This window comes from Acartia tonsa, chromosome 8, assembly GCF_053477335.1.
Source record: "Acartia tonsa isolate MP-2025a chromosome 8, ASM5347733v1, whole genome shotgun sequence".
Lineage (NCBI taxonomy): Eukaryota > Metazoa > Arthropoda > Copepoda > Calanoida > Acartiidae > Acartia > Acartia tonsa.
Genome location: NC_137267.1, coordinates 38,052,085 through 38,075,450, shown reverse-complemented (window position 1 = coordinate 38,075,450; position 23,366 = coordinate 38,052,085). Strand labels below are relative to the sequence as shown.

At 35.9% G+C, this 23,366-nt stretch overlaps 2 protein-coding genes and 1 long non-coding RNA gene across 5 annotated transcripts; all 3 read left to right on the top strand.

The window, feature by feature from the left end:
* Positions 1–8,802: 8,802 nt before the first annotated feature.
* On the top strand, positions 8,803–11,616 carry LOC145326899 (uncharacterized). Of its 3 annotated transcripts, XR_013882022.1 has the most exons (7): positions 8,805–9,190; positions 9,430–9,486; positions 9,924–9,964; positions 10,298–10,435; positions 10,816–10,899; positions 11,293–11,377; positions 11,564–11,616. XR_013882022.1 is itself a non-coding variant. In XM_080170344.1 (6 exons), exons 1-5 carry the CDS (start codon positions 9,001–9,003, stop codon positions 10,873–10,875), a joined length of 486 nt encoding a protein of 161 aa, XP_080026470.1. In that variant the 5' UTR covers positions 8,804–9,000; the 3' UTR covers positions 10,876–10,899; positions 11,293–11,399. The 3 variants fall into 3 exon arrangements, 2 of the variants coding, with proteins under 2 accessions (XP_080026469.1, XP_080026470.1); XM_080170344.1 differs by lacking the exon at positions 11,564–11,616 and having other exon boundaries at positions 8,804–9,190; positions 11,293–11,399; XM_080170343.1 differs by lacking the exons at positions 11,293–11,377; positions 11,564–11,616 and having other exon boundaries at positions 8,803–9,190; positions 10,816–11,224.
* A 2,253-nt stretch (positions 11,617–13,869) lies between these two features.
* LOC145326602 (transmembrane protein 237) lies at positions 13,870–20,368 on the top strand. Its single transcript, XM_080169973.1, has 10 exons — positions 13,870–13,953; positions 14,322–14,448; positions 14,903–14,953; positions 15,344–15,455; positions 16,007–16,078; positions 16,383–16,435; positions 16,775–16,899; positions 18,180–18,261; positions 19,790–19,887; positions 20,296–20,368. The coding sequence occupies exons 1-10, from the start codon at positions 13,931–13,933 to the stop codon at positions 20,366–20,368; spliced, it is 816 nt and encodes a 271-aa protein (XP_080026099.1). The 5' UTR covers positions 13,870–13,930.
* Positions 20,369–20,535: 167 nt separating this feature from the next.
* Positions 20,536–22,943, top strand: LOC145325561 (uncharacterized). The gene is made up of 4 exons (XR_013881515.1): positions 20,536–20,614; positions 21,896–21,993; positions 22,385–22,497; positions 22,784–22,943. It is a non-coding gene; the product is annotated as an uncharacterized LOC145325561 (long non-coding RNA).
* Positions 22,944–23,366: the final 423 nt, after the last annotated feature.

Genomic DNA, 23,366 nt, shown 5'->3' with positions numbered 1-23,366 from the left:
ATTTTATAATATCCCCTATAGAAAGTCATAGTCTACTATATTATACCTACTCAGATGGTTCAACAATGGATTTATTATTACTTGGATGTTACACCATATTATCAATCTTCTATTTATACAATTATTTATAAATAATAAGTCTATTTTACAATTTTAAAATATCCCTTAGAAAGTCATAGTCTACTATATTATATCCACTCAGATGGTTCAACAATGGATTTATTATCACTTGGATGTTACACCAGATTATCAATCTTCTATTTATAACATGATTTATAAATAAGAAGTCTATTTTACAATTTTATAATATCCCCTATAGAAAGCCATAGTCTACTATATTATACCTACTAAGATGGTTCAACAATGGATTTATTATTACTTGGATGTTACACCAGATTATCAATCTTTTATTTATACAATAATTTATAAATAATAAGTCAATTTTACAATTTTGTAATATCCCCTATAGAAAGTCATAGTCTACTATATTATATCCACTCAGATGGTTCAACAATGGATTTATTATCACTTGGATGTTACACCATATTTTCATAAAAGATTTTCTAATAAAGTGAAACGGTCTAAAAGAACGATAACAACCATCCACTCCCTTTAACCCATTACCTGAATCCTACTGAATAACGAACTGACCAAAAATAGAGTTCCACGTAAGCAACCAAAATTGACGACAATTTTCCCCCTGTTATAATATCCATTAGTTGAACTTGACAGGTATTTATATCATACAAGGGAAAGCAGTCTCCAATTCACTTCCATACCTCCCTCAGTCTCTTCTACTTCCTTTCTCTCTGTCAAGCTATATATAGTACAAATTATGATATATTTTTATTTAGTTACATTCCACAGTTAATATTGTATTTGGCGGAAAAATTATATTATTAGATTTTATCAAAATAATAAATAAAAATGGGTAATCATTTTCAGACTTTTATCATTTGGCATCAAAAAGGTAAATTTAATTTTTTAAGGCTTGAAGATTTCAAATTTAGCCTTGTTTTTTTCCACCAAAATTATATTGCAAACTTTTTAAAGAAAAATGAAGTCATGTAAATTTCAGATTTTGCTATATACAATGTCAGACGAAAATCCTGAAAACATGAAAAGTGATGAAGACGTTAAGCGTCGACGAAACCGTCGACGAGCAAGGTAAGCGTGTTGGACGTTTCCAGAGATCTAAGGGATAAGATATATTTTGATTTATATTCAAATGATAATACACAAAATTGCCACTTATGTAGATTATAATTAGTGGTTGAAACGTTTGGTCACTCAACTCAATAAAGATTTTAAAAAAGTACCCAAAGTTTTCAGTTAATAAATACGAAATCATTCTTCTTAAACTTTGGGAACTAGTTTAATAAACAGCCCAATAACCCCTCCCTCCCTGGGCGTTTCCCATAAATTGCCTAGTCGATCACAAAACCTCCCTTTTTTAGGTAATTTATATATTAGGAGAGGATGGATTGTTTTTTGTAGTCTATTTGTTTTATCTGAAGCTAGATTAAGTCAGGTTATATTTGGTACAGGGTCGCTCCACAGAGGAAGTATGTATTTTTTATTAGCGAATATTAGCCTTAGTGAATCCTATTACTTTGGCAGATTATGACTGACAGACTGACGGAACAAGTAATATTATTGATGTAGGAATCTTCACAAAAAATAATGTTGTCTACCTTGAATAGCAACCAAGAAAATCACTTTTATCAAATTGTAATACAGATATGTAGACGGACAAACTGACAAAGTAAATTATAGTGTGATATAGACAAACAGCATAAGCTAATGATAGAGTAGACTTAATGTTCAATTCAAAATGCAAACAGATTTTCAAGTATTTATTATATTGGATTAAATGCAGTTTTTGAGTAAATAAGATTATATATTGATACTATATTTAGAAATGATTAAATATGTTAATAAGTCAAAACTACTGATTATTCAAAGCTGGATAGTTCTGAAGTAGCAGGATGTCTGTCTGTATATCAGGACACCAAACAACAGGATGACTGTCTGTTTAATTAATACAACGTATTAATTAACTATGCACTTTGAAGGGGTAGAATATCTGCCTATGCAAACTATCTAAAGTAGTAGGATGTCTGTAAATAGCTGTATTGGTCTTAATAAAGACTCGAACCCAAACCAGATAATGTTCTGTGTTAGGACTCTCAATATCAACTGACTTAAATATATTTTCTCTTTATTCTTTCTGAGAGCAATTAAAGAGCAATTAAGAGTAACAATTAACATATGGTCTGCAAACTTAAATATATGACATCACAACATAAATATATGACATTTACCCCCTTCTGAAACCATCCAGCTAAGCATGGTTTCACCATCCATCAGGTTGATCCAATAAACTAGGATCAATGTCTTCACTGGGTGAACCTACATCGAAATTAACCCCGGCCTCCAGTCCTTCCTCTCCTTCACCCACTGGAGGAGGAGTGTTCAGCGCCCCTCCACCAACCTCAGCCGAAACGCCCACTGTTGCCGCTATGACAGCATTACTCGCTGCAGCAGTTACAGGCCCTCCTACAGCCACCATCACAGCATCATTTACCGCTGAGGCGGTATCATTCGCAACAGCCACCTCTGCAGCAACCGCTGGCCCATCTGCCGACATTGCCACTTCCATCTCAACGCCACCAGTGACCTGAACACCTCCCGAGACCATCATCACTCCGTTGCCAGCCCCAGCACCGTCAGAAGTTCCAGCCTGCTGCAACTGCCAATATGACGCCGCCGGTAAGTCATTGTTTATTCTGCGCCGGATCTCGCTAAGCTCACTAAAAATATTGGACAGGTGCCTTTGCACTTCAGCCTCTTTTTTCGCCATCTCAGTAATAGCCTCTTGAACCTTAGTTCCCTGTCCTGCCAAAACACTTTCCACTTGTTGGCTCACCTGCTGTCCCAACTTGGCTGAACTACTTTCCCAATTATCAGTCATTGCTGTCTGTACACTTTGTACCATATAAGAAGTCTTTTGCTGTGCAGTAGTAGCCACCATTTGCTGCATCTCTGTATCTACCTTCCTTATACAGTCCATTAGATCCCTCTTATGCGAGGCCAACATATCTTTAATCCGATTATGACTGTCCGTCTGCCAAAGTTTCTGTGCAGTGTTCAAACTTTTGACTGATTCTCTTACAGCTTCACGAATTTTTTCCTCAATCATAGGCTTTAGAGTCACAGCAACAGAATTACTGATTTTACCTATATCTTCATCACTGAGCGGCGCCAAGCCACGTTTGTCATTCTTGCGCTCAGCCTTATTTCTCTCAACCTCAGCACGTAAATCTGGTAACTCCCTCTTTTGTTTAGGCCCAAGAGAATCTGCCCCAGCAGGCCGCTTGACCACGCCCCTTCTGGAAGTACCTTCCCCAGCATCATTATAAGCATTGCTGGCTCCCCTTCTGGAAGTACCTTCCCCAGCATCATCATAAGCCTTGCTGGCTCCCTTAGACCTGACCGACCCAGCAGCCTGATTTGACACAAACTTACCAAATCTGCGCCGTCCATCACCAGAACCAGTATCTGCCACCTTTTCAGGCTTGTCCGTAGTAGGCTCAGTCCAACTGTCTATCTCCGAACCACTCTGATCACTGGGCAGACGATCCCTGGAATCAAGCTCAACTTCAAGACTCACGTTGCCAACATCGTCCTCATCATCATATCCAGGCTCATACCTGGGGGATTCTACATCATACTGCCTCCTGTCATCTCTCCTATACACAACATGCCGCCGATTAGATCTGCCAGCTTCCAACATCTCAACAGACGGTTCACGCTCCTCCCGCCGAGGTGGGGCAGACGGCCGCTGATACCGCCTTTCGTTTCCATCTCCATTTCCTGATAATAATCAATAATTAAATATTAACATTTTAATATTTTAATATTTTAACATTTTTCATATATAAGACGACATTCAAAACGAAATACTTTACATAAATTATATTTATCAGGGATGCCAAATTTTAATTACTGTTTTCCCGATAACGCGAAAATTTGACGCAATTACACAGTCTGCCTATACAACCAACACACAGCAATCCAATAACCACCCCAGCAGCACCCATCACCGCCATAACAAAATGCTGCCAACTATTAGTCAACCAATCAATTGAGGAATTATACAAATGTACAAACCAATCTTCTGTCACCTCTACAACAAACGCATTTGAATTAGCAGCCAATTCCGAAAGTTTAGCCTCTTCCACAGACTCCAACACCTGTCCTTTCTCTCCCTTATCCAGCAGATGCTCAAAATTCAATGGTACCTTCAACCAACTATCCTCCAACCGTTTAGTCTGAACCAGCTGCATTCCTGCCCCCTTATTGCCTAGATATAATCCAGGTTTAACTCTCACGAATACTGGATTTTTCCTACACTCGACAACCATCAACAAGGAAACATTTTTAACTAATCTTGTGAATGGTTCTACAGCAACAATTCTATCATCCATAAACAGAGAAAAATGACCAAGATAACACGGCAAATCTGCTCCTATAGTCACATTCAACCATCTTTTTTTACATACAGACACAAGCTCCATCTCCCCCAGATGTTGTACCAACAAATTTCCGACTTGCTTGATGTTGGAATGAAACAAATTATTCTCCCAACACCCCTGTTCTGCCTGTAAAATCCTTTCCACTTGATGATAGGAAGAAGTTAACTGTAATAATAAAGCACCATCCTCCTCTTTTTTTCGCATCCAAGGAAAGAAATTCTTTTTAGCAGTTGTAATCCACAAAACTACATCAGGAACGTTGGTATGAAAATAATGCAAATCAGTCAGAAAGTCAGAAAACTCCACTTTTTTCCCCAGTTTTAATCCCAACGAAAACTGTGGAGAAATCGCCAACCAACTTTGGCCACCCTGATTATTAGCATCATCCGCCATATTAGAAAATGTAAACAAAGTTAAATTCACAATTTCAACAGTCCGAAAATAACTAAAATAACGTCTATCTTCCTGTGATCTATTGTGAACTATCACTCGATCAAGCCCAAGCCGCAGATCAGACTCCAGACAGTGTGCCCCAATGAACTGGTCCTCAAGAAAACAACTGTTATCAGGTAACATTGAAATTTGTATATTTTTCAAATAACTTGTAATCTGAACTTCTTGAAAAGTATTAGGCACAAAGGTATTATTTAAATAAATACCATCTCCTCTGCACTGAGGGTCAATCCCATACGTCATCATATCATCATACAGGATGCTACCATTTATGAAATAAGTCAGTGACCGGTCATAAAACGCTACAGGCAACCGTCGTCCATCTATGTCTAACACCCTCTGTTCCTCCATCCTTTTACAATCTTCACTAGAAATTAACTCATCACTACTAACAACAGCTGGTGCCCCTAAATGTAGATGGCTATATTTGCCGCAATACCAGGTGTGAACCGTTCTGTCGACGTGACATTGTACCGCGGGCAAAAATCTCACTCCAACTTTTTTTAACAGATGACCGCTGACTGTTCCATTAAACTCATGCTGACCAAATACTGTACATTCTGAAGCCCTCAACTCAGGACCGTCGCCAACACACTCCTTTACTTGCACAGATATCACATCAGCACCACAAGGTAACAAACACAATCCCCAAATTAAAAAATATTTACCTGATTTAAATTTATTATTATGACCAGACATTATTAGCTGATAACTGTTCACCAATTCACCCGCAAATATCAACTGATTTAGCCTTTCATTGCAGGGCAACTTTCTACCTACTAGCTTTGTCAGCACATATTTGTTATTAAAATAATCAAATAACAATTCATGAACTCTTATTATAATATATTTTTTTTAAAATATTTATATGTATTTTAATAATATTCTTTTTCTCAAAAATAATTATTATCAGCTCTCCTTTCCCTACTTTCTCTGTCCTCGAGTTCCTATCTGAACATGTACCACAGGACCCCCTACCTGAGATCTTAACCTCCTCCCAGTGTCCCATAAATATTTCGCCACCCGTGATCCACTTTTCTTAATTGTAACTAATTTTTCAGGTGAAGATTGTGGCGGCGCCGTAGTCAAAAACGATTGTTCCGATGGAAGCTCAACCTCGTCAAAATTACCCTCAGCTACAGGAGCAGGCACCACAGATTCATCTGTCACTCCCACCTCTACTCCTTCACCTACAGGTATAATTTCTCTATTCTCATTCTCTGAAACTCTGTCATTATCAACCTCAACCTCACTCTCCTTCACCTGAATCTCGTCACTCTGTCTTTCCTCTGCCAACTCAAAACCATCATTTTCAGATGACAAATACACAACATCTTCACTCTCTCTCTCCTCTACAGTTTCTTTCTCTACAGGCATATTGTCAACCTCCAAAAATATCTCATCGGACGGACAAATTTCAGGTAAAGGAAAAACGTTAAAATTAACCTCCTCCCCTAGAACTTCCGTTCGAGCATGAATTTTTCGAATTTTATCCCTAGCTACAACCTGATTTTTCTTGATGGGATTATTCCCAAAAGGTGCCAACTCATACAATGCATCCGAAAATTTCTTAACCACAATAAAAGGCCCTCCATAGAAAGACTGTAATTTCTTGGACACGTCAGTTTTTACAATATTAAAGAAAGCATAACAAACATCTGTAACTCTTAATGCTTCCCTCTGTACTCTGTGTTTATTTTGAACCTCTAAATATAACTTGGATTTTGTAGAAATTCTCTTAATTACATCCTCCATATTTTTCAGAAATTCCAAATACGACCGCGAGGATGAAGATTCAGCAGACGGAACTGGAGATAGGAAATCGAGAGGAATACGTGGCTGCCGACCAAAAACCAGAAAAAATGGAGAATATCCAGTTCTAGTACTCTTGGAACAGTTAATCACTAACGTAGCCAAAGGTAATTTTTTAGCCCAGTCCTTTGTTCCATGATTTTCATCTACCTTCAAAGCAGCATACAAACTTTGATTTTGCCTCTCTACAGGATTCGAATTTGGATTCCTGGGGGGAATTAGGACAGTATCCACCCCCAATCCTTTCATCACGCCTTTAAACACATTGCTTGTAAAATTTGTACCTCTATCCGATCTCAAAGCTCTAAATAAACCATAGGTAGGTACAAAATTTTCCAATATAGCCTTTACAGTTGTTTCAGTTTTAGCATCAACCAACGGACATGTAAAAACATATCTAGAAAATAGACAAACCATGATTAGGACAAATTTAACCGTCTGTCCCTGATGATGACATGGAGTCCAAGGTCCAACCAGATCTACGGACATATTAGCAAAAACTTCACTACTTTGAACAGAATGAGTTATAGGTGAAACATGTTTAGGATTACTTCCAGCCTTTTTCAAACATGTAATACAACTTCGTATTCTCGATTCCACAAACTTGTTCACGCCAGGCATAAAAAATCTCTTATTTATTTTACGTATTGTCTCCTGCACACCTCTATGTCCAGAACCATATCCACCATGAGCTGAATCAAATATATCATTGTATAAAGAAAGAGGCACTACAGGCCTCTCGACGAAACCCCCTTCGGCCAAAGGCTGTCTGAAAATTACAACCCCCTCTAGCACATACATGTGGCCAATAAGATTGTACAATAGTTCTTTTCTGCCCGATAACTCCGCCCTCTCATAAGACGACAACTGTCTCCTTTCCAATATCCATAACCTTATTTCATTTAGGATCTCGTCCTGCTGAAGACTACTTTGCCAGACAAACTCAACATCCGCCTCATCCTCTGCAGAATGTACCTGCATAATAGAGTAGATTTGATCCAGAAATGGTGAATCATCCAGGTAAGGATCCAAAATTTTATTATCTGTCTCTCTACACTCCTGACAATCCTTCAGTCGATGATTCTTACAATCTAACTCAGTTCTCGACAAATAATCTACGTTCACATGCTTAGTCCCCTGTCGATGGATAACTGTAAAGTCAAAACTTTGCAAGAAAGTTATCCATCGATAGGTGACACCGTTTATTGATCCTTTAGCCCAACGTTTATAATGCACTAGTGAAATACTGTCTGTCCGAACCAAAAACTCACGAAACCTACAAAAGTGTAAAAAATTCTTTAATGCATATACTAATGCACCTAATTCTCCTTTATAGGAAGGATAATTTTGTTCTGCAGCATTACACTTCTTACTACAGACACCAAACACTCTCTCCACACCATCCTGTTCTTGCGAAATAATCCCTGCAAAATACTGAGAACTATAATCTACATCCACAATAAAAAGATTAGGATTATCCCATTGAGGATAGCCTTTACACATTTCAGTCTTGAACATTTCCATAAATTCAGTCCATACTCTGTTCAACTCTTCTGTCCACTTTATTATAGTGTCATTCCTGTGACTATCCAACATGCACGACCTCTTGGCATAATCAGCAAAATATCCTCTGTAATAATTAGTAAATCCCAAAAATTTCTGCAACTCCTTCCCTGTTCTAGGCTTGCCCCAATCCTTAATCCGTTCCAGATATGCAGGATTCATTTTCAATCCATCGGCACTAATAATATGTCCCAAATAATGGCATTCTCTAGTCAATAAATCACACTTATCTAAATTTAATTTCAGGTTGACCTGCCGAAGAACTTGAAACAGTGCCTGCAGATGCTCTACATGTTCCTCTGGACTTGATGAAAACACGATCAGATCGTCCAAGTAGCTGATACAGAATCCATACATACCTGGCAAGATAGACAGCACCTTATCCATCAGAGCACAGAACAGGCTGGGTGCATTACACAACCCAAATGGCAACCTGTTAAACAAATACATCCTGTTTGCTGCACTAAAAGCTGTTAACGGTTTAGAGTCTTCATCCATAGTCATCGAATGGTAGGCAGCTGTCAAATCAAGAGTACTGAACACCTTGCCAGAACCCAGCTTCGTCAAATTATCCGAGATCAGTGGCAGCGGCCACGCCACCCGCTTAGTCACGTTGTTGAGGTTGCGGAAATCGATGACAAACCTCAACTTAGCCTCTGCTCCAGGTGCAGCCTTCTTTTTCACAGCAAAGATAGGACTGGACCAATCCGAGAAACCCTCCTCAATAATGCCAGCATCCAGCCATTTGGTCAACTGTTCCTTCAATTTAGCATCGTACTCTGGATTCAAAGGAATATTTCTGGCCTTCACAGGTTTAGCTCCAGGTAACAATTCTATATTATATGTCATTAATCTACAATCACCAATATCTGAATCATTCATTGAAAAGATATCAAAATTTTCCAAACAAATTTTAATAATCCTGGGTTTCAATTCTGGATTTTCCTTAATCATCTGGTTTTCATCTAACTTCAATTTTTGAATAATAAACTGTACCCGTTCATGCATTTTTTGCCCCGACAACTTTTCTGGCTTATCCAATTCATTAATTGTTTTATTACAGGTAACATCTTGATTATCCATGATGAAACAATGCCCCATCTTCACATTTCTCAGCAAGGTAATAGGTTTTATTGACGCATTAACCACATTAACCACACAGGACCCATCTTTCCGTGGCTGATACACCCCCTCAATAATCATAATCCCATTGCCACTTGTCATCTTAGAAGAATTAGGGGACACGTACCAAAGCCCATCATTCTTTAATCCAGTCACATGCACCACAGCGGTAGATCCTCCAGGATAAAAAATAGTTTTATCCAGCAACTTCACATTATACTTCGTTGAATATAACTCTCCTAACCCACCCCCCTCCTTTATCCCTGGCAAGGTAGGTTTAGATGGAATTTCAGAATTCATTCGTCCGGACAAAATAGGAATTTTCTGTATCTCTGCCACCACCTGTTTCTGTAAACAGGAATTAATAGGAACAGATTCCCCACAAAATTCAAACTTATCTTCATCCAAACAAATATTAATTTTATTCTTTTTCAGGAAATCAGATCCAAGATTTACCAACCTACTCGTCACCTCAGGTACATAAAATATCTCCGTAAACACAGCTTGAGTTCCAGCAAATCTAAATTTCAACTCAACATATCCAATAATATTAACTTTCTTTAAATCTACTGAATATGCTGATAATTTAGCAGGACAAAACTCAACTCCATGTTTATCAAGAATTTCTCTAGATATCAAAGAATTAAAATTATTTCCTGTATCAATAATTCCTAACTCCTTCACCGGAATATCAGCCCCAGGCACAAGAAATTCTAAATCCGCACAAATAGGCATTTTCGTTATCTTCAAAAACTTCACAATCTCTTGAAAACACTAGTCATTATAATTAATATATCCATATATTTTAGATATACATCATTCCACTACACAGCAGTCAGCCCCTCATCTGTCACCAGCCGCCAACATACTGTTCAATTTATGAAATCCTGTACATCTCCCAAACTACCAGCATCACACAGCTACACTCCAAGTTTTTTTTTATACAGGTAAGTACCTCTCGAAGTATTCAACCTTGCATAGGTACTTATCAAAAAATAATATATAGTAGATATATATATATATATATAAATATATATATATAATGTTTTCATTAACACGATCACACCTTGACTGACGAATAAACAAGACAGTAATGCTTTATAAAGTTGAAAGCAATAATGTAAATACAAGACAGCAAAATTAACTATTTACAGTACTATAGCCTATATAATGAATATGAATAAAAGAACGATCTATAAATTTCATCCTAGAATGAGATTTATACATCAAATCAATCATATCCATTACATAGGATATTGCTGGAAATTGTTTCTGGCTATGTCAGCAATCATAACCTCATACTGTTTCTCATCTCTGCTCTTTTCAGAATCCACAACAGGCCCCACCTGATTGCCCCACCTATCCACAACAGGCCCCACCTGATTGACTGTCTTCTTCAGAAACTGCTCAGGTATTACCCTATTATTAGGCACTCCAGGACCCTCTTTCTTTTCGCTACCGGCTGAGAAAAACTTAGCTTTGGTCTTTCCTATGCGAGAATCAGGAGCTGGCGGCTTGCCATCTCTCTTCTGCCAGCAACTAGCCACTACATGACCTTTTTTCCCACAATACCAACAAATCATAGTTTTAGCCTTCGAATTCAGAGCCCCAATCACGTTCTCAACCTGATCCCAAGGAATATCATCATCCCCTTCAATCCACGCATTATTATCGCCAATCTCAGTCCTGCCCTCCATATCAGATACATGCACTTCACTGATTACAGACCTAGCTTTCACCTCCCTAGAATCCTCTAGCCTCAACCCTTCCATAGCCTGAGAATAACAGGACGTTACATTTTCAGGTGATACGTGTCCAGAACGAGCCCAGCTTACATAATGCTGACCTCTGCGAATCAAATAAGTCAAGAAAGCACTGTAATCTTCCAGGTAATGCATAGATTCAATGAAATTAGCCATATCTCTAGCTAAATCAGAAAACAGCAAATTCTTAGCCACATTATTATAGAAATCACGCCAAGATTGTCTAGAAATTTGACCAGGATGCATAAGCCTAAACAGACGCAATTTAGCATTGAAAAACACATCCACATTCTGACCACTCTTTTGTTTCAGGGCGTAAAAGAATTCGGTAGCCGACTCTGTATCAGCAAAGGGTATCACCAACCTTCTTATCAACAGGTAATAACCTAAAGCACTTAAGGAAGCATTAGCCTCCGGCGTAATCAACCTCCCCATCTTCTTCCCTTTGCACTCAAAAATCCTATTGTACAGGATGTCCTTGAAAAGCATAGGATCCTCCAACTTTGCGAACCTAGCAACCCTCCATAAGGATAAGAAATAATCCTCAAAATCAATGTTTCCATCCCAAAATGGAGCATCCCGCACAAAATCACTATCCCACTTGACTCCTCTTACAAGACAAAACTCCTTAAACTGCTCCTCTACAGTCTGTTGGCTTACACTACCGCCGGCCACCTTTTTATAGGCCTTAAGCACGTCAGCCCTTTCCTCAATTAAAGGAAATATATCCAACAATTGATTTTCATATTCGGTCAGACAACTCTCACGAACATTCATCCAATTTCCATTCCCAACAGGACCTAAAAACTCAATCTGCGAAAACTTCAAATGTCCAGGAGCACTTTTCCCTCTTTTAGCCTCAAAATTTGTAGAATCCAATTTAGCCTCCACACTCAAACGATTAATGAAAGATGTATTAAACGAATCATCCCCCGTCGCCTTGACTGCAGATACACTAGCCCCCATACTTGTTTCATACAAAAAACCACTAATATCCCCATCCACTGGCAATTGCGCCACCTTTTTCTTAATAGTAGCCAAATCAACATCATAACCTAACTTCTTATGCTCATCAGAGTTCTTAAACTCTTTCACCTTATTCTCCAGCCGTTTATTCGCCGCCGTTAACTTATCCACCTGATCTTTGACAGTCGTATGCTCCTGCAACATTGCCCTAACATATTTTTTTATGCTTTCAGGCACAACGTCATTCTCCACCTCGCCCAACGCCAACTCCACATTCGCATTGGCACCTGCACCAGCATCCTCAGCCGCAGCATCCTCCTCCTCCCAATGTTCGGGAGTTCCATCATCATCCTGACTGTCATTCTCCCGAGGACGTTTAGGCGGCCGTCCACGCTTGCCTTCAGTTTTACCCCGCTCTCCTTTTTCTCCATCAGCCATATCCGAGCACTGGAACTAGATCCGCCGTGAAATTTAGATCAAAAGAGTTAAAGAATGAAATTCCACAGAAACCTGAAATATAAATCAAGTTAGAAATATAAAAACTAAAACAAAACTGTGAAAAATCCGAGATAAAAAAAATATCTCAAAAAGTGAGTGACTTCAAATTAAACACCACTTCCCCCACCCTTAACTCAGCAGCAGGTCTAAATAACACGTAGCACAATAAGACTGCGCCAAATGTGATATAGACAAACAGCATAAGCTAATGATAGAGTAGACTTAATGTTCAATTCAAAATGCAAACAGATTTTCAAGTATTTATTATATTGGATTAAATGCAGTTTTTGAGTAAATAAGATTATATATTGATACTATATTTAGAAATGATTAAATATGTTAATAAGTCAAAACTACTGATTATTCAAAGCTGGATAGTTCTGAAGTAGCAGGATGTCTGTCTGTATATCAGGACACCAAACAACAGGATGACTGTCTGTTTAATTAATACAACGTATTAATTAACTATGCACTTTGAAGGGGTAGAATATCTGCCTATGCAAACTATCTAAAGTAGTAGGATGTCTGTAAATAGCTGTATTGGTCTTAATAAAGACTCGAACCCAAACCAGATAATGTTCTGTGTTAGGACTCTCAATATCAACTGACTTAAATATATTTTCTCTTTATTCTTTCTGAGAGCAATTAAAGAGCAATTAAGAGTAACAATTAACATATGGTCTGCAAACTTAAATATATGACATCACAACATAAATATATGACAATAGAGCAGCTTCGCTACTAAAATCCAACTATTTTAAAATATTTGTTTTTTAGAAGAAAATTGACTGAGGATAACTCTGATAGTAACACTACTGCTGATAAAGATGATAGATCTGTGGATTTCAGGAATAATTTTAAACAAAATATAGTCCAGTATAACGGATATAGAATATATTATGACAGGGGGAAAATTGTGGTCAATTTAATTTACTAATGTATGTATAACTCATGTATTGGTTGTGTTTTTTTGGAAGAAGAAAGTCTCTCAAAAAGTCAGCATGTAACGTCATAAAAATGAGGAATTATCCATCTCTTTTGTAGGGGTTTTCTCTCCCACTCCTCCTCTCCTAATCCCTCATTGTATGACGTCAGAATTGTTTTTGAGGGACTTTCTTCGTCTTTGTTTTTGTTACAAATTATTGCAACAGTCCGCGAGGCCAAGAGTTGGAAAGAGATTCAGTTGAAGGGTCAGGAGCTAGCCCAAGGGTCAGTATGAGGGATTCCGTAAGTCCCAGGTAGAGTTTCATTCAAGGTCAGGAGCTAGTGCAAGGGTCAGCATGAGGGATTCTGTAAGTCCCAGGTATAGTTTCATTCAAGGTCAGGCGCTGGTGCAAGGGTCAGTATGAAGGAATCTGTAAGTCACAGGTATAATATTATTCAAAATCAATGTTTAGGTCATATTTGTTACATTATATGGCCTAATGCCTAAGGTTTGGGCAAAATATGTATAGTCCCCGCAGGGTTAGTCATAAAGAACCTCTCATTATTTTCAATTAATCTTTAAAATAAGGCATGGGGTTACTTTGAGGTACTAATTGCGTTATCATGATCACATACCATTAGTGTTTATTTTCCATATTTTTAACTAAATTTTGATATTTAGGCCCAGCCTTTATTCTGACAAGGAAGAGAGGAAGCAACGGAGAAAAGAGGGAGAGATAAAAAGCAGAAAAAATGGCTCCGTCGAGAGATTGAGTGTGGACAGGGGTGATATCAATTATGGATATCAAGTGAGTGAATTGTTTTGTCATTTTTACGCCTTATAATAAAACTGCTAGTGGTAGAAATGGCAGTAACCCTCATCCTATTATGAAGTAGTGAAGAACTTTTGTCTGTAGCTTAATATTTTAATAACCACTGAACCGATTGACTTTTCATTTTTAGTGAAGCCAAAGATATGTTGCGGGATAGTTTTAGGCTATTTTAATTTTGTATGGTTTGAGATGGTTTATGTTTTTTTATAACCCATCCCATACAAAAGCTTCCCTGTAAATTTCATCCCATTCGGACCAACAATTTTTGAAGTCTTTAGTTTCTGACAAAAAAAACCTTACTACTTTATATTACATCTTAGGAACTTTTTTTCAATTTTGAAAATTTTAATACCTTGTAAAGCATCGTATCACAGACAATTTTCCATGAATGTAATAATAAAAAACACGAAATTAATACCTATTCTTTTAGAGTAATGAAGAAAAGGAGGATATTAAAAGAGGTGCTGAAATTGTAAATGAGGTAATTTTTTTAAAAACTTGATTAGTTGATTTTAAAAAAACTATTAGCCACAAAGCTGCTAAATAACTAGAGTTTGTCCATTTACAATTATTTATGCTTTGCTTTTTATAGATGTTATATCGCAGGGATCTAAAGGGATAAGACAATTTCCCATAAATTGATGCAAATCCCCAAAATGATAATACACAAAGTTACCCCTTCTGTAGATTACAAATAGTGAATGAAACGCTTGGACACTAAACTAACAAACCAACCAATCAAAATTTAATAAAAGTCTCCAAGGTTGTTAATTCAACGAATAAGGAAACATTATTAAAAACCTTGAGGACTAGTGTAATAAACTACACAATGTCCCCTCCCTCCCTGATGTTATCGCCATTGTTTATTTAGATTGAAAGACCAGTGAACAAGGATAAAAAGAGGATAACAAAGAAGAGAAGAAAAAGACGGGGAAAAGATTCAGAACTTATTCTTGATACCTACCTTACTGCTGCCCTGGAAGGTAAAAAATAGCCTAAAACCAGCTAAATACCTAAATTTTAAAATAAATAGGCCGAAATCATCCTGGGGCTTGTGTAAAGCTTCCCTAAAGTAGTCAGCAGGTTCTTAAGAGACAAATAAAAACAACTGTCTAAATACGATACTGGATTAATATGGATCAATATGATATAAAGTTGAATAACTTAAAAATACATAATAAATTATATTTGCAAACTAGTACCATCTATTTCATAAAAACAGCTTATACCTAGATTAAATGGCCTTGTAGGGGGGGGGGGGGGAGAGTAGACTGCACTCCCCCCCCCTCCCAAATTTAGTTAAAGTTTTAATTTTTTTCTACTTTCGTTTTCTCTTGGGAGGGTGGTGTTACCCTACCCAAAAATAGTTCTAACCTTTCCAGTACCTATGAGAAGCTATCCTGTAAGTGAGAACCATTTTGGTTCAGCAGTTAGCAAGATCCTTATGTACAAATAGACAGACTGTGATCCTGTTACTTTTATATAAGGATTACACATTTTAGTCTATTTAACCCTTTTACCCTTGATAATTTAGGATTAGAAGATGACCTGTATAGTGTGGGAGGTGATGAAGAAGGACGGATATCTGTTTCACCTTCACCTTTAGGTTTCATACAAAAAAAACCAAATTGTTTCCACTTTCACGTTTGGCTCGTAAAAGGATTTTTAAGATGATATAAAAGAAGATATACATTTTGTGATATACAGCATCGTATTATAGAGAGCTTTCCGCGGATATTAAAATGAAAAATATTAAGATTATTTTCATTATATTATTCGTGGAAAATCGCCTGTAAACATGATTTTCAGTATATCTAGGCTGAGAATTGGTTATAATCCAGTCGATGTTAATCGATTTCGAATCCATACTGGAAAAAATACATTCTTTTGTATGACAATGATCCGTTCAGAACCCCAGTTTCCACCCAGTCAAGTTGTTCCAAAACTTTACACTGAAAAACAGGTTGGTTAAGAAACAAGGATGACAACATCCATAAATCGAGAAGAATAAAAATCATAGATGGATTTGAGGACAAAGTGAGTTTTGTGATGAGAATTTTCACACACAAAAAATCAGCAGAATATCTTTAATATTACCCGTGAAAATTACACTTCCCTTTAGCGTTTTAAACGGACTGAAAGACAGGGAGGGGCTATTGGACAGAAAATTGGACTGGTACCCAAAGTTAAATAACCACATTAAACTGAGGCGATTGCTCTTAAACTTTGGGTACTTTTATTAAATTTTAATTTGTAACTGAATCCTAAAATCAACACATTAATAATTCATTATACTTTTAAGGGAAGATTTTCATCCACAGCAAAAAAGAAGATATCAACTATATCCACATTTTCTTCCCTACCCGCATCCGCAAGAAGACATCAAACTCCACTGGGGGTGGCTATAGCCACCCAAAAAGTGTTTAGGTACATTTTAGGTTATACAAATAATTTTTCTTTATTTTAGAGAATTACACTGTAATTTTCGTTGTCCATTTGTACGTTTTCCTCCATAGAGCTAAAGAGAAAAATTGATTACTGAAGTAATTGGCGGAAAGACAGACAGACATCATTCTACTTTGTATTTAGATTATGTATATGTGTTGGTATATACTGTCATGGGTTCCAAGCTGGACTAGCAACTTATACTTTATAATAACAATGTCTAGGTGTATTGGTATATATTGTCATGGGTTCCTAGCTGGACTAGCAGCTTATACTTTATAATAACAATGTCTAGATGTATTGGTATATACTGTCATGGGTTCCTAGCTGAACTAGCAGCTTATACTTTATAATAACAATGTCTAGGTGCATTGGTATATATTGTCATGGGTTCCTAGCTGGACTAGCAGCTTATACTTTATAATAACAATGTCTAGGTGTATTGGTATATACTGTCATGGGATCTTAGCTGGACTAGCAGCTTATACTTTACTAGAGTTGGCTCGATATAATTATCTCCCTATTGGCTAGTTTTCTATATGCATATCTATTTCTCAATAAATCTATTTTCCTCACCCGGCATTACTATCTAAAAGAAAGTAAATATTTAATAATCTAAATGATTTTAAAAAGATTTTTTAAATTATATTTTTTTCTTTACATTACCATCACCAAAGGGTTAATTATGATGATTACAATTTTAGTTTAATATTTGAACACACAAAGTGTCGCCACAATCGAATTCTTTTAAAACAGAGTTTTCTTAAACTTATTATATTATAAATCTAAATTTTCTTTTTTATGATTAGAAATTAAATACATTGATATAAGGTAAATAGCAACATGAAATTAAAAGAAGGAATTTATTTTTAATAAAGTAAAATAATGGGTCTTATCGTTCTGGGCAATGAGAGTTTATTATGGATTATTGGAGCACTATGAGTTTTAAACAAATATTCCTTGGAAAACTTGAGCTCGTTTATAGACATTTATTTCCTATATAGATCTGACATGGATCTTGAAGCAATTAAGCAGGCCGTTTTGTACATGTTAAAAATTGGAAGATTTCATTAAATAAAAGTTATCGCAAATATACTTAGTAAATAATAACAATGTCTAGGTGTATTGGTATATACTGTCATGGGTTCCTAGCTGGACTAGCAGCTTATACTTTATAATAACAATGTCTAGATGTATTGGTATATACTGTCATGGGTTCCTAGCTGGACTAGCAGCTTATACTTTATAATAACAATGTCTAGGTGTATTGGTATATACTGTCATGGGTTCCTAGCTGGACTAGCCGCGTGGCAAGCAGTCACTGTTTTCCTTCTACATACTGAGGTATAACTTTGAATCAATAAGTAAAGATTAAGTGAAAATTCATGTGACGATTTGGAATTATCCTAAGCCTACTAAAAAAATAACTAATGTCTGTAGTTAAATACATATTTACTTTTTAGTAGCGAAGCTACTCTATAATTCACTTTGTCCGTCCGTCAGTCAGTCCGTCAGTCCGTAACGCTATGGGGGAAATGGGATTTACTCAGCTCCTATAAAAGATAGAATGCTGAAATTTTTTGACAACATTTCCATCATTAAGGAGCACAATTGACTATATAACATCATTGGCGTTCGGACCGATTTTTAGCAGGTTTTAGGCTATTTTTATATTTTTCACATTTTTCTCCATATCTTCAGTGTTTATGGTCCGATTTTCAAAATTTTTTCAGTTACAGATATCAAAATTAAATTTCCCGTCGTTTAAAGGAACAACCATGAAGGCCAGACTGCCTTTTCAGCAGGTTTTAGGCTATTTTTATATTTTTCACATTTTTCTCCATATCTTCAGTGTTTATGGTCCGATTTTCAAAATTTTTTCAGTTATAGTTATCAAAATTAAATTTTCCGTCTTTTAAAGAAAACAACCATGACGGCCAGACTGCCTTTTTAGCAGGTTTTAGGCTGTTTTTTTTATATATTTAACATTTTTCTCCATATCTTCAGTGTTTATAGTCCGATTTTCAAAATTTTTCAGTTATATATATCAAAATTAAATTTCCCGTCTTTTAAACAAAATAACCATGACGGCCAGACTGCCTTTTTAGCCGGTTTTATGCTATTTTTATATATTTAACACTTTTTTCCATATCTTCAGTGTATATGGTCCGATTTTCCAAATTTTTAAGTTAAAGATTTAAAAATTAAATTTTTTGTCGTTTTAATAAAACAACCATGACGGCCAGACTGCCTTTTTATCAGGTTTTTGGCTATTTTTATATGTTTTACATATTTCCCCATATCTTTGTTTATTTTGATGCAATTTTCAAACTTTTATAGGATATCTCTATCAAAATAATTTTTCCCATTGTTATGAGCATCTTTAATATAATTTACTTTGACCATCGTCATCATGCAAAATAAAACAAGGTTTCATGTTTATTTTATCCAATAAATCTATTCTTGATTTTAGTAAAAACCTTTTAAATCTACCTGTACGTATTCCAATCGACGATTTTTTGTGCTTCGCTACTTATGGATGTTGTCATCCTTGTTAAAACCTGTTTCGCCATTTAAATCAAAACAGAATAAAAATTACATTTTTTGATTAATCAAATGCTTCTATAAAGTCATACAAACCAACACTACTGCACATTTCTTGCTTTGGGTTATAGATTTTGTCAATGGAACCAAACAATTAAATGATATCGAAAGTTTATAGTATTTATTTACGTTTCTGTGGACATACCTAAGAACGGAGGTGGGTTCTAGCTGGTGATAGCTATTTTTTAAAGAACCTATCTCAGGTTCATTACTATTGAACTTCAAACTTGCTTGTTAGACGTAAAAACGATAAATTGTATAATTGTAGGATCTGGAATTTATCAGTCTATATTCCCCTGTGTCGCAGCCCCTGGCCTTCACCTTCTACTTCCTGACGGTCATCTGTACTGTTTCTGTATGGGACAGGTAGTTACTTTGGTTATTTACTGTTGGGTAAAATATTTATCATTAGTTTCCCTCAAAGTGCTTAATCGACCAAAAATCCTAATATCTTATTTGAAATAAATTGAAAATAAGATAAGTGGTCTAGTTTTTTAAAAATTATTTTAGTTAGGCTTTATTGGGTACTGGGTAGTCCTGTAGGATTAAATGAATGTAAGTATTTGATTTACAGGGTAAGGACCTCCTTTAGGGGTTAGGAAAAGAAAGAAAAAAACTCTCTACGTCTTTAATTGCAATTCATCCCCTCCCCTCTTACTGGATCAACGAAATGACCAATAAATGAGGTCCAGATTGGCAACCTAAATTGACGGCAAATTTTTGCCCTATCAATATATCCACGTATTACAAAATAAGAGTAAATATTGTGTTCAGGTATGATGTTTGTGACATGAGCTGGAGCCAGCTAAAAAAGATGCTATTATTTCAATCAGGAAAATATCCTTAATAAATTTTTTCCCAGTTTTTCCTGGAAGGGTGATGATGTCCTCCCCCAAAAATAGTTAATTTTCCCAGTACCTTTGAGATACTACGTTGTAAAGAAGAACCATATCGGTTCAGCGGTGACGAAGATCCTTTAGCACAGAGAAACAGACAGAGATCCTGTTACTTTTATATAAGGATGGATTTTATTCTAAAGGAGGTGTTTCAGTTATAATTTATACAATTTCTCTGGTTCTTACTTTGTCAACAGGTACTAACAAAAAAATAACAAGGTTGACAACCTCCATAAGTAGCGAAGCTCAAAAAAGTAACTTATGGTTGCTAAAAAATCAGAAGAATCGTTTGAAAATAATTTCACTGGCAAAAATTTTTCATTATTATTTACAAAAATTTTGAAAATCTGACTAAAGAAACCAAAGATTTGTGAAAGTGTGGTAGTCGGCATACGGATAGGCCTCTCTTAGAGTATACTATGCTCCGTGTCTACCGAATAACACCCAGACGTTAATCCCCGGCTTATCACAATTCTAGCCAGCCCATTTTTGGCCATTGTTTGATCATCAGAGAAAGCGGTCAACTTATCCACCGCTGATATCGGGAGGGAGTTGCCCCTCCCCTCTCCATGTTCCAGTAACCTACCCTTTTCCGGGGGACGTCTACCTTACCCCCTACCGGAGCCTACCCCTCTACTATTCACCGGGATGGGGCTCCCCCCCATCTTCTCCACACCCCTTCTCTACCTAACCCATTTGTAATCTGTTTTGTATATAAGTTATTAAATTGTTGTATGTGTATTCAGTTCAAATATATCTTTCAAACAGTAACTACTTGTAGTACTTTATTGATAGAATCCTTAAGGCTAGGGGCTCTTTTGAATCGAACTCGCGTTGTAGGGTTGAAACGCTTCACCCTACCACAAAAGTATGTAAAAAAGATATATAGACACAATAATCTCTACAGCAGAGCCTTAGGATGCGATCCTACGCTATCTAAATAATAATATTTTTAAAAGCGACTATAATTAGGGTCAGTCCGTACGTCCGTGACGGAAAGCTTTTTTCATAAATTTAGGCATGTTAGAATTGTCCTATCGATTTCAAACTTTGCAAGGTGATCCCTGTAGTAGTAAGGTATAATTTAGAAAGCGTAGCAACCCTATAATCGTTACCAAAATGTCCGTTCGTCCATTTTAAACATGTTGATTTTTTTTATATTTTTTTTAACAAATTTTTATGTGATTTAATTATCTGATTTATCTGATTTTTGTTATACTGATTCCTGGGACAACAAAGTACAATATTATAAGCGAAGCATCTCTATAATCAAGTCCTAAAAATGTAGGTATGCCGTTAAACATTATCCTGTATCAAAAAGTTTTTCATCAAATTTACTTACAATTTGTTTTTTGTTATACATTTTTATTCTGATTATTCAGTTCTGACACTCTATAAGTTTTAATGTTCGTTTGTCCTACCATATCAGAGCTTCGCTTTTATGGATGTTGTCATCCTTGTTTTTTGTTAATTTGCAGGAACTCTGGATGACAAGCTTTCACTATATCAACACAACACGACTCTGTTTACTAGTATGGAGGACAAACAAATAGCCTATGAACTACACACATGGAAGGTTAACAACTTTTGTAGAGTAGCTACTCTTTAAGTCTTTACTCTATAAGCAAAATGTGTGTAACCTGTGATCTCAGAAACATTTAACATCTTTTTTATTTTATTTTAGCCTTTAGTTGTGGAGGGAGGGGGTTAAACCAGCTGCTATTCCAGATAAATATTTTGTGAATGAATGAACAACCAATGAGCATCCTGTATGTAATTTACTTTGTCTGTCAGCCTGTCATGGTCATTCTAAAAAAGATAAAAAATACGTAAGAATGGTTTGGTGATTTTCTCCCTGCAATATATGTATTTGCATTCCTGATTTTAAAAAATGCTCTTTAATTCATCCATGATTATTTTGTGCTTCGCTAATTATGGATGTTGTCATCCTTGTTTTTTTTTATTAGATTCTGAACCTGACCCGCTGCTTGTTGGTAATAGTTGGATGGTTGTGTGTTTCTGTCCGGGCTTCAACAGATCTTCTACTCAAGCATCTCACTAGATTAAAATCATATTCCAGGTTCTATAGTCGATTTCCTATTTTCCAATTTTTTTTAGTCAAATTTTCTTCTTGTGGGGGTATTTTTGAAGGGTGATTTTTCTTGGGAGAACCATATCGGTTTGCGAGATCCTTCGGTAAACACAGACAAACATCATGTTACTTTTATATGAGGATATAAAATTTTTTATTGCAACTTATATACAACTTTATCACAAATAAAAGAGAGTAAAAATCTATATGATGAGGATTTATAAGATTTTGTTCCCTGTTGAAAAATACATTAAATTTATTATATTTTGTTTAGGTGTCCAGATTACAACATAGAACCAGTGAAATTACCATAAAATTAGTCAATGGTGAAGTTATAATTGTATGTTTTACATTTTATATAATGCGATGTGCTGAAAATGGATTGTCTATTTCTTCAATAATTTCCAAATGTGTACAGCAGATAACCCAAATATTGCGAACTATTTTAAGCTACTCTGGTCAAATATATACAATATACATTCAAAATTTTAATTTTTCAAATTTAGATTTTTTTTTGAAAGTTTGAAGCTTTTTTGGCTATAAGTAAATATTGAGATAAGACGCGAAGGCTAGGTACACTTTAGGAAACTAAAATTCAGTACATCTATAATGCGGTTTTTAAAATTAATAGTACAGGATACAATATTGTTTACAATCTAGGTAACAAATTTGGTACCTGAAAATAGAAATTGTTAAGAAAAATACTAAAAAATTATGAGAATATTTTCCAATTTGAAAAAAAATTTGCATAATTTTTTGATGTTTTATTTGTATGTGTTTTAAACAATTTTACAGTGTTTTCCCTAAAAGTTCCTAGCAAGCACAGGAATCCCAAAACCCTTATTTTTGAAATTGAA